This window comes from Sander vitreus, chromosome 5 (genome assembly GCF_031162955.1).
Source record: "Sander vitreus isolate 19-12246 chromosome 5, sanVit1, whole genome shotgun sequence".
NCBI lineage: Eukaryota > Metazoa > Chordata > Actinopteri > Perciformes > Percidae > Sander > Sander vitreus.
In genome coordinates, this window is record NC_135859.1 from 627,501 (window position 1) to 639,891 (window position 12,391).

The 12,391-nt window shown below is 41.6% G+C and overlaps 1 protein-coding gene across 10 annotated transcripts in view; it reads left to right on the forward strand.

Moving 5' to 3' along the window:
- Positions 1-12,391, forward strand: part of tjp2b (tight junction protein 2b (zona occludens 2)) — a 77,620-nt gene that overhangs the window by 55,235 nt on the left and 9,994 nt on the right. For 5 of the 10 annotated variants that reach the window (XM_078249942.1, XM_078249939.1, XM_078249938.1 and 2 more), the window contains exons 13-21: positions 726-945; positions 2,831-3,015; positions 3,896-3,991; positions 4,090-4,169; positions 4,435-4,645; positions 4,752-4,852; positions 7,324-7,542; positions 8,860-8,967; positions 9,421-9,564. In XM_078249942.1, the coding sequence (XP_078106068.1) occupies positions 726-945; positions 2,831-3,015; positions 3,896-3,991; positions 4,090-4,169; positions 4,435-4,645; positions 4,752-4,852; positions 7,324-7,542; positions 8,860-8,967; positions 9,421-9,564 (1,364 nt within the window). Of the gene's footprint in view, positions 1-725; positions 946-2,830; positions 3,016-3,895; positions 3,992-4,089; positions 4,170-4,434; positions 4,646-4,751; positions 4,853-7,323; positions 7,543-8,859; positions 8,968-9,420; positions 9,565-10,583; positions 10,680-12,391 lie in introns of those variants that run through there. The other 5 variants (XM_078249944.1, XM_078249941.1, XM_078249946.1 and 2 more) reach the window with 4 other exon arrangements.

Genomic DNA, 12,391 nt, shown 5'->3' on the forward strand with positions numbered 1-12,391 from the left:
TTCCTCTTCTGCCTTTGCTGGCACATTGCAGCATATCTTGGTGTGTTACTGCTGTCTGTAGATCAGTGAAATAGTGTTAAACTATTTGCAATAGTGTGTATCACTGTACATCACCCACGGGCACATAGCATGCATGTGCGTACTTGTGTGTATGCACGAGATTAACAAAACAGCAAACTGCTCACAGCTCCATAGGCTAGAGGCAACTCCACAGGAAAGCTTTAATAAAACATGTCAGAGAAAATAAAGTTGAGATCATCTCATGCATTGTCTGGATCAACGGAAGAACATTTCCAGGATAAGTGGAAGGTAACAGGAAACAACCGCAAACTTGTAGCTAGCAAGCTACATGCTAAAAATGTCAAGACTTGAAGAAAATTTGGATGGTGCAACAAGGCAGGCCTGCTTGGTTCATTCTAAAGGGTGGTGGGTAGTTTATCCATTAGCTGCATTCATTTAACGGAGTATAGTACTGTGCATTTTGATGTTTCAAAACGTGCATGTGGTGTTCTGACACAGCTGCCACTACCCAGAGCTCAACCTCCAGCAGCATCAGACTTCACTCCAACCTAAACAAAGTGTGAGAACCTCAAGTTGCTTCAATCACAATCTAGTGGTCATCACGTTGTCTCAGCCTTGTCATATTGCTGCCTGTCCTACATCCACCTTTCTCTCACTCTCTTTAATGCTCCTTCTCTTCATCTCTCACTTTTTGTTTTGCCCAGTGTTTAATGATATCTTGGTGTCGGGGCGGGGAGACTCCTTCTTCATCCGGACCCACTTTGAGTATGAGAAGGAGACTCCTCAGAGCCTGGCCTTCAGCCGGGGGGACATCTTCAAGGTGGTGGACACCCTCTATGATGGCAAGCTCGGCAACTGGCTGGCAGTCCGTGTTGGCAAGGACAAGCAGCTGCTGGAGAAAGGCATCATCCCCAACAAGAGCAGGTAGGGCCATTTTAGTCTCTTGGTGTACAGTACACAGACTAGTAGTACCTTTGAAAGTACACAAACTGGCTAAAGATGTGTACAGGGTGTATGTCTTTCTTTAAGTTAATCTGAGGCATTTTGTTCCACTGCATGGAAAACACATTTTAATGCTAGATCAGATGTTTGAGTTTTCTGCCTTACTGCTAACACAGCAGAGCGTCCTATGTGCTTTGATAAACGTTATACGTTCAGCTGCTAGCCACCGTTCTGCAGTCAGTCAGTCGTCCACTGAGAGTTACGGCCTGGAGCAAAGTCAGGTCACCATGACAACCATCACAGTGTCACATAGTGTCTGAAGGTGAGGTCAAATAGCTACAAACCAAATAAAATAGAAGGTCCCTGTACAGTGATCAGGTCCCAAATAAAACGACAGAGACAGCACATAATCATTATCAAATACTTTATGTATGTCCATATAATACTGTCAAAGATCGGAATATACTGTCTCTCTCATTAACCTTCTTTCATCAACATTAGGACTAAAGATGCACAGAAGTGCTGCACTCTGTAACATTACACTAATTGTCCCCGGAGGTAATGCTGCTGTAATAACAGGCGCAGAGCCCAGAGGCTCAGCAAATCACTGGCGGGAGACAACACGTGTCCCACTTGTATGCTTTGGTATGAGTCTTGTGTGTTTTGATGATAGCACACACTCCAAAAATGAGTGTGTACTTTAAAATGCCTGCATGCAGAATGTCTTCAATTAAGTAAATCAAGTTAACTTCTAAAGCATTTATCTACAGGAGATGGCACAACGTTCTCCACAAAAAAGACAGGGGCCAAACAATATATGCATCCATCCATCCATCATCCATCATCTGCCATTGAATGACATTTATTTCACAGAAATGTAAATCAACATTACCTCTTCCACTCAGTGTAATATTTTCTACTATTATTTTTAGGGCAACTTAAAGTTATTAAATATTCTAGTGTTAAATATGTTTTCTACATTGCATATATGTGAGCTTTGCCTCTTAAAGCTTTAGTGCGTGTGCAACTATTTTATATTAACATTATTATTAATTAAAGTTACATTTCAAGCCGTTGCCAAATGAGTTGTTACGAAGCTAATTAAGACTATCAGCTCCACACAACTCTCTCTGGGTTTCTCAGTAGGACTATGTTTACTAAAAGGTGCTGCCGGGCAACATTCGCTCGCAGAAGCTCTAGTGATGTGTTTTACGTCATATATATATATCAGACGCTCAATGGGACTGGCACATTCAGATATTAACACAGATCTGTAAAAAAGAACTACAATTAGTTTCTGTTGCATGAACAGTTTGATGCACTCCAAAGCTTCAGAACCTTTTGTATACACAAACACATATGTGAATAAGTAATAGAAATGTTCTGATACCGATACCAGTGTGGGAAAAGCCTCTGGTACTGCCTAAAATGCTGGTATCGGTATCAGCGTGTACTGGAGTTTAAGCAGCGATCTGATACCACAGAATTTAGACCTGAAGAAATCCACTTTAAAGTAGTTTATTATGTTCTTTTCCCATTATGACTGACTATCAAACTGGATAATAAAAGAAAGTTCTACCATTCATTGTTTTTGTTTGTTTATGTTTCACAAAAAGTTTAACCTGAGCCAGGCCGACGACAAAGAAAAAAATAGAAATCATATCTCATCCATACAGTGATGGTGGAAGCTGTTAAAACATGATAAAATATATGACATATTGGTATCAGATCGGTACTTAGTATCGGCCGATACGCAAGTTCAGGTATCAGAGTCGGTATCAGGAAGGAAAAAATGCTATTGGAACATCTCTAGATAGTAATGGTTATAGGAAGACAGAGACATGTATGTATTTGTCCTCCCTTTCAGAGCGGAGCAGATGGCCAGTGTCCAGAACTATCATAAAGCTGTTGCAGGCGATCGAGCGGACTTCTGGCGGTTGCGAGGTCAACGTTCTTTGAAGAGGAAGGACCTGAGGAAGAGCAGAGAAAACCTTAGTGGTCAGACACTGGCTACCCGCTTCCCCGCATACGAACGAGTGGTGCTCCGAGAAGGTGGCTGCTTCTGTGCAAATGAAAATACTGGGGAAATAGTTGTAAATGTGATCTGTTATTGAACCTTTTGTTGGTTTTGGTGTGGTGCTCTAGTTTAGTTGAAGAAGGACTGAGAAAGACGACTAAGATGAGTTTGTCTCTATTTGAAGGGAGTAGACACTAAACCGTCTGTCCACAGTCCATCTGAGACAGGCTCTGAATCTTTTTGATTGAGAAAGGGTGCTCTCATGAGGTCCAGAAAAAAGGACCATCTAAATCATATATGTTCATTGTCCACAGGCTCAACCATCACGATTATGTGATAGCTAGATGGAAACCAGCTGAGGCATCACTTACTCATGTAGTTAGTTTTATCCTGTCCGATGGGATTACTATATATATATATATATATTCTTAACAAGCATTAACGTTAAATATGGGCACAGCTAAAACCTGATACTTTTACAAAAATGATTTAAAAACAACATAAAACAAACATTGAACTCATATTGGCTGATTCCCAGATATATTGCTCTATAAGTAGAGGTCATTTAGAAACTTCATTATATAACGTGTCCATGACATAGTCTGTCCACCAGAGAGAACTGCTCACTACAAATATTGTTTATGTTACAAAATGAATATCCGCAAGATATATCCATGATTTTTATTAAATCTCAAATATTGATATTGGTGTCAGCCAAAAAATGCTTGGTCAGGTTCTGTTTAAGACCACTTGACTCTCAGTGGAAACTGTATCTGTGTGTGTGTGTGTGTGTGTGTGTGTGTGTGTGTGTGTGTGTGTGTGTGTGTGTGTGTGTGTGTGTGTGTGTGTGTGTGTGTTGGTGCCAACAGGATGTAAATGATGTGACTGTAATAAAGTGTGCGTGTGCTGTTGCAGCGGGTTTCCGGCGTCCTGTGGTGCTGTTTGGCCCCATCGCAGACGCAGCCAATGAGAAGCTGGCCTCTGAGATCCCCGACCTGTTTGTTATTGCCAGTAAGTCTCTGCCATGTGTTTAAGGCTTCTTCCCAAGACAATACATGTCCCAGTATTGCTTCTCAATAACCTGTCCATTGTCTGTGTTCTTACGTTAGAAACCGAGCCTAAAGACGCTGGATCTGAGAAGTCCTCAGGAGTGGTCCGCCTGAACACCATCCGACAAATCATCGAGCAGGTGCATGCACTCGCACACACACGCACACACGCACAGTAGAGGGAATTGAGTATATTTACTCAAGTATTGCAGTATAATATGGAGGTATTTTGCTATGATTATTGAACTTTTCATTTGCATGTGGACGGTCAATTGTTTCCCTGTTTGCATTATGTTAGTTTAATAAAGTTTGGATGAAAAAGACACATTGCAGAACGATGAGACGCTCTGCACTGTGATCTGATCCAAAGCATTAACAGTGTTCCCCATTCCTCACACCCCACAGGACAAGCACGCCCTGCTGGATGTGACACCCAAGGCAGTGGACACCCTGAACTACACCCAGTGGTACCCCATCGTCATCTTCTTCAACCCCGACAGCAAGCACGGCATCAAGGCCCTGAGACAGAGAATCGCCCCCAACTCCAACCGCAGTGGCCGCAAACTGTACGAACAGGCCGTCAAACTGAGGAAGACCTGCTCTCACTTATTCACTGGTACATCCCTCACATATGCAGACATTCACTCAGGTGTAATACAGTATTGTAGTACTGCTGTAGATGTAATTTGAGTATGCTGAGCTTGGATGGTTTTCTCATCCAGCCACCGTAGATCTGAACTCAGCCAACGATGCCTGGTACGGCAGCGTCAAAGACTCTATCAGAGAGCAGCAGATGCAGGCTGTGTGGGTTTCTGACGGCAAGGTAAACACACACACACACATTTACTTCAAAGGCTTGCACTGTGTACTTCCGTCAGGGATAAATCCCCCATATGTATTGTGTGTTTTTGGCATTTTAGGCCTTTATTTGCGACAGGACAGTTTAGACATGAAAGGGGAGAGAGGGGGAATAAAATGCAGCAAAGTGCCGTATGTCAGAATTGAACCTGCGGCCACTGCGTCGAGGACTGAGCCTCTGTATATTGGCCCGTGCGCTACCAAGTGAGCTACCCAGGAGTCCAATGTGTAATTAAAGCACCTTTCAGAGTATCCAGATGTATTGAGGTTTTGTTTTTAGAAAATTCTATTTCAGTGAAAATTGGTGGAGTCTGGGTGTTACTTTCTGCCCCTTTCTGACTTTCTTTTTTACTACCCTGGGGGAGCTCAAAGTTGTGTTCTTCTTCTTAGTTCTTTACTTCTCATTCTTACTGGAATGGAAACTTGATTAAAAAACAGGCCAAGAAAAAAGAAACAAACTACCCCACAGAAAGTCATATCATTTAACATTAAATCATAGCAGGAACTCTGCTACTGCTTGGCAAAGGGATTCAGTTCATTTCATTTATAAAGCTGGTAGCATGAACTGATATTGAACCCTGATGCACATTGTTCACTTTTGGCCAGTTTTGGCCACCGCTCCTGTCATCTGGGGACACAGTGAAACTGGTTTTACAACATAAGCAGTCAGATTTCAGACAGATCTCCAGTTCAGCCATATTATGGAAAGCAGCCATGTCTGTAAAAGTCGTTGACTGGATTCACGCACAGCTAAGTTCATTTATAACAGATCCAAATATATGTTCAACTCATACTGTAGGTGTAAGTGTAACTCATGTGGTTTGCCCTTTTCACACAGTTGTCAGGCAGTGTAGTTTTATTTATACATACAGTACATTTCAACGTGTAAAGCAGAGTCAGTGTGACTGCAGCTCTCAGCAGTGAGACTGGTGATTCAGTGTTCTCACACTTTGATAGAAATGATGGACAAAACTTTAAAAGGCTATAAAAATCCATCAGGAGCACGAGGGCTTACACCAGGGTCTCTGCTTTATATTTTTACACTCTGCTTTTATGCTTGTTTGTTTTCATTTGGTTGTACTTTGTGTGTTTCTGTTATTGTGTCCACATTATTTATATCAATGAGGGTAGACTAAATAACAGAAACACCGCTCAGTATAAAACAACACAGTTCAACAGCAGCACAGACTGCATGCTGCAGAATGATCATACAGTGGAAACAACACAGTGAACATTAGAAGGAGGATGTATTACACCACTGTTGTGTTAGACTGTGTTCAGGCCAATTTATGCTTCTGCATTAAATGGGTACTGTATGTAGGTTAGGGCTGGGCGATATGGAGAAAATCAAATATCACCATGTTTTTGACCAAATACCTCGATATCGATACCGCAACGATATTGTGGTGTTGACTACTGTAACAAAATATTTACACAATGAGATTTTAGATTAATAATCATCAGTAATGTGGACATAATGTCTAAGTGGGTAAAGATAGAACAGCTAGAACAGTCTGGTAAGTTCAGACAATGACATCACTTTACTGTAATGCAGCCTTTAAAACCAGGAAAAGATAACACTTATGCCATATCACGATATTACGATATCCAAAATCTAAGACAATATCTAGTCTCATATCACGATATCGATATAATATCGATATATTGCCCAGCTCTAATGTAGGTACGTGGAGATACAGACCCTACGCCGTAGACTGACCTCACCTCTCAATAAATGTAACTACACGTCGCAGCGACGCATGTCACTCGGCCGTGGCTTGGTAGCATTGCATTTCCCCCCCCGACTCATTTCCTGGTTCTCCTTCTCCATCAACAACATGAGATCAAGGAGAGGGTTAACTTCTCCTGGTTCTCCTTCTCCATCAACAACATGAGATCAAGGAGAGGGTTAACTTCTCCTGCTGCAGATCTCCCACCGTGGTCAGAAAGACCAGAGGAGACGCTTTGTTTCTCTCACTATGACTCTAGAGTCCCTACTCGCTCTGAAGATAATCACCATCACTCTCTCACCTATTCTACCACACACACACACACACATACATGCCGGCCCTGCTATTCTCTTAAAGAGATCGACGCACACACCAACGCACAAGTATACAGTAAACTTGAGGCCACTTCAGGCTACGGCGAGTGCTCTGCTCTGCAGAACCATAAATCAGTCTTTAGTTTCAGCTGACAGTGGTAGGGTAGTATCTCAGTAGTGTGTAGTGGACAGACTGCCCTTCTGTCACCTTAGTAGCAGCCACCTGTGTGTGCGCTCTGAGCATGCTCACTGTGTCTTCCTACTTCCTGCCAGTAGTGCTCTACAGCTCGGCTCTGTTTGTCTTTCTTTCTTCTCTCTTGTTCTCGTGCTATCCGTCTGTCTGTCCATCCTTCCTTCCTGTACACCCAAGATCCATCATGTGTCTCTTCTAGCTGGAGGGAGTAGAGAGTGATCTGGACTGCCAGGAAGTGGAGCGCCTGTCCTTCCTGTCTGCCATGTCGGCCGACTACCTCAGCATGGACAGCCGTCTGACCTCTGACCTCGACGACACTGCCGACGAGGGCGGGGCCTATACCGACAACGAGCCCGACGTGGAGATGATGCACATCTCCGCCATCAGCCGCTCGTCTGAACCTGTCACAGCTGAGGAGGTCAGAGTCAAGCACACGCACGCGCACACACACACACACACACACACACACACACACTAAACACACACACACACACACACACACAGCTAAACACACACACACACACACAGCTAAACACACACACACATACTAGTGGGAAGGGAGTACATTTACTGAAGTATTGCAGTATAATTTGGAGATATTGTAGTACATATTTTAATGTGCTACAAACAAACAGTTTTTTTCATCACAGCACATCTAAAAGCAGAACTGTTTCCATGTTCTTAGCAGCCATGCTATCATGGTCGTCATAGAGATGCTCCGATGAATCATACACATGGGATTAATGCTGCACATTTTCAGACAGTTTTCCTTGGATTAGAAAAGTAAGAAAATAAAATGGAAGATACAAATAAGCTAAAATTAAATGAAATAGCATAAAGAGAATAATAAAAAGTTCCAGTGCAGTGCAAACAGAGAAGTTTGAAGCCTAAGAGGTCAGAGATCAGCTTCTCCTTGTTCAGTTTGGAGCATGGGGACAGTAACCATAGTAACAGACCATCAGCTCTTTATAAACTAACAGTCATATGTTGCACCTGTCGTGGCTAGGTGTAAAGTGCTGTATGAAGATGTGTGTTTGGTGAAGATGTCAGACACGCTCTGATGCAGGACGCTGCTGCCATCTGCAGGGCTCGGATATCAGAACACTTTATAATAACCCACATTTTTATAGATGTTTACAAAACAATTAAACATTGACAAAGCATTACTTATCTATCTACATGCATAAACTAATAATAAAGTAATTATAGCATTACAAATAACTTTGCATTATTATTATAAAACATAATAAATCATCATTCCATTGTTGGTTGACAGTAAAATAACTATTAACTAAAGTTTAATTAACTATCTGTTTACCATTTATTAATGGTGGTTATTATAAACTGTTACTGATTTACTTCTATAATCCATAATACTGCATCACAAGTTATTCTGTACACAAACAGAATTACCATCAAACATATTTTCACCTGAGTGACCATCTACACAATCTAATGTTTTTCACAAACATGATGAGGTGGACAGAAAGAATCAGAAACATATGGGGTCACTTTTCAATGTTTATTTTGGGAAATCAAAACTTAAATTGATGATGCAAACTGTCAAGACAAGTTTCCCTTTCAGGTACAAATGCTGGGAAATATCTTTGAAATCTTTTTATAATTTCTTTCCTTAAAAAAAGTTGACCTGAAAATATATTAAGGAGCAACAGTAGTCTGTGTGTGTGTGTGTGTGTGTGTGTGTGTGTGTGTGTGTGTGTGTGTGTGTGTGTAGATCTTGCGCAGGTACAGTCCAGACATCAGGAGTCGATTGAGGAAAATCAGCAGCCGTGACGTCCTCAACAGGTCCAGCCCTCCACCTATCTTCTTACCAGACAGCAAGGTGAGGGACACACAGTCCACCTGGGACACACAGTCCACCTGGGACACGGAGTCTTCGCTCTGTTCCATATCATTGTCAATCCAACACGTGGGCCTGGGAACATTGTTTCTGACATTTTAACAGAGGTGGAAAGTAACGAATTACAATTACTCACGTTGCTGTAATTGAGTAGTTTTTTTATATGTACCTTTTCTTTTTGAAGTTGTTTTTAAAATCTGTAATTTAACTTTTACTTATGTATGTTTTGTTTGAAGTATTGTACTTTGCTACATTTTAAATCGCATCCTTCACTGAGTAAAATAAGAAAATGAAAAATATCTCCAAGGTTGCTTTGGCAAACTAAAATCGAAAGAGAGATATGGCTTTGTGTATCAAACTGCAAAAGACTGGAATTTAATTGAATAAGTATAGTAAGTATGACAGCCTGACTCTAACCTCACATGCACCCGGCAGCTCTTTACCTCCACCCAAAGGAACAAACTGCCCTTCCCTTTGAGGAACGGCCTGATATGGAGAAACCACTCTCCCTGCAGTTCCGAGTCCTCCGACCTCAGCTCAGTGGACCAGATGGGTACCCAGAATCCCCCTCACTTATTGGTACATGGTGGTGGGCTTGTGTATAGCAGTGGTGAATCAACCTAAAGCTGTGTTCACCTTTTCATTCCAATAACACATCCCTGCAGCTGATATCAATGATTAGTCTCCATCTCTATTCAGAGTAAACAGTGAGAGTTGTTGCTGCTGTTTAGTTGGAATGAAAACAGTTTACACTGTTTCTAGTGCTTTCCTCTCTTATAGACAGATATTTGTGTTTTGTAGCTTTAAAGTCAGATCCACAGTACTGTTTGACATATTTGTCTTTACATAAATAGGTCTTTTTGTGTACCCTACACCATAAAAGGTGGGAAGCCAGGCTACCACTGAAGCAGACCAACTATCCTAAATGCCCTCCTAGTCTACTAGAGTAGAGTAGACTTCTAGTAGTTTGTTGAGTATTCAAATGTTGTATAGCAGAGATCTTCAACAGGGGCTCCTCAGAGTTAATGCAGGGGTGCCACCAAATTAGTTTAAAAAGATCATTTTTTGAAAGTTTAATTTAAAGAAAATTTAAATGTCTGAAAATATACATTAATATGAACCCAACATATTAATAGCAAAGATGCATTGGCCTATTTGTGAAAAAAACGTAACATTTAATTTGCACATTGAAGATGAGCTTGGGCTACTATCGGTAAGGTAGCCACTATGGTAGCCATACAGTTAAGCTTAAGTATTCACTGTTCCACACGTACAACATGTGTATATAATATATTAATATCCATTCATTTATATCAATCTGACCCAGTTTGATATGCATCTTATTTTATTCAGTATATACTGTATAGTAGGGTCCCTCCTCTGTTTCTCTTTAGGCTAAGAGGCCCTTGGCCTAAAAAATGTTGAAGATCCCTGTTGTAGAGTTTTAAGTGAATTGTTTCATCTCTCCAGGAAGAACCAAAAAAATGTAGTCCTTTTCTACTGCAAGAACTCAAAGGTAAAATATCATAGGTTCTGCTTTTGTTTCCACTGTTCTCTACCCGCTTTGGGGACGCACTCCTGGAACTAAATCTGTTTAGGAGGTGATACTAAGCTGTCCACCCTCAGAGGACTGGGCGTCTCAGGCCGTCCTACCTGACAGGTTCGCTCCTACCAGGTGACATGGAAAGGCCCCATCTGACACTGACTCATTGCTGCCTGCCTGGCTGACATCTCGTAGTGGATGTCTGGGCACCCCCTAAAACTCAACCTGGACAAGACTGAGAAACCTGGTAGTGACCCTGAATGACAAACTGTTGTTGTCGCACTAACTCACTTTGTATAAATAGCATCTACTAAATGAATGTCACGTTCAGAGGTTAGCGGCAGCTGTTGATTGTGATTGATCAAGCAGATGTGACATCATATCACAATAAGGATTGTCTATATCGATGACGTTTCATTTCTGGGATTGCTCCTGTACCGCTGGAAATTCAGCTGGATGTCCCTCATTTGGGCCGGATGTCCGTCCCCTTCCTCTGTCTCTGTGTTGGCGTTCTAACCTCTGGTGGATTTGTGAGGACTATGGTTAACTGCTCCTCAGATCTCTGCAGGGTAAATCCAGACAGCTAGCTAGACTATCTGTCCAATCTGAGTTTTCTGTTGCACGACTAAAACTACTTTTGAACGTACACATGTTCCACCAAAACAAGTTCCTTCCTGAGACTATTTAGCAGAGGCACCGTGGCTCCGTCCGGAGCTTAGCGCCACCCAAGATGATTGTGATTGGTTTAAAGAAATGCCAATAAACCAGACCACGTTTTTCTCCCATCCGGGAATGCTGTGTGGACTAGCCAGACCCTCCTTTGCAGCGCTGTGGAGGAAGGTCTGGCAATGCGACCAAATAAATGTCACGTTCAGAGGTTAGCGGCAGCTGTTGATTGTGATTGCTCAAGCGGATGTGACATCATATGACAACACGGACAACAAACACGGCATCTGGCAGAAATGTAAACATAAGACACCAAAACAAAACTAAGTATAAAAGGATTAAAACTAAGATTAGAAATAAGATTGTACAAAAATAAAGGATTAAAGACAATATAACAATATAAGGCACACCTCTTCCATTGTTGTCTATCCACAACCGTGAGCATAGAAAACAATTCGGTCAGTCCTGCTTTAGCCTTTTTAATAGCATGTATCTGAAGCGTCCCTTTGTGAAATACAGTGGAAACATAAGAAAGAGCCTCGTGATAAAGACTCACAAGGTCCGTAAAGGTTTACATTATGGGATGCCCCATGTTAGCAGATGTTTGGTTTCTGCAGTGGAAAAGGGTTGATCGTAGCAGATCCTGTTAGGAAACGTATAACCAAATCTTTGTTTAGCAACTTCGGTTTTAGAAATGAGATGTAGTGCATTTACTTTCTCAAACACAGAAATGTACTACTGTACACAGTGTGGATCTTGCAATGTGCATTTTCATTTTGTGCATTAAAAAATGTCATAAATACATTTTAAAAAAGCCACAATACTGTAAAAAAAAAGGGATGGGCTGTCAACCCCACTTCACCAGAAAATCCAAAAAGAGAAAAGAGCACAGATGTACTTCTGGATCCGATGGGAGCCCTGGTTGTATGTCATACCCCTCCCTATCATCATAGCGGCTTATAAGAAGAATGCAGGATCATGCAGGATTTTAAATTGAAAAACAAAAGCAAGTGCCATGATGTATCACAGTTACTGGTGCGTGACTAATCGTGTGGTGTCCTCTTATTTGCATGAAGGCACTTGAAGGAAAAAAAAAAAACTAATTCACATTTCATTTTGCTGAAACATTTGCTTGAAAGTTGTGTTGCATTTTAATGGAACAATTAGCAATGACTCAATGTTCTTGCTGCCCCAAAA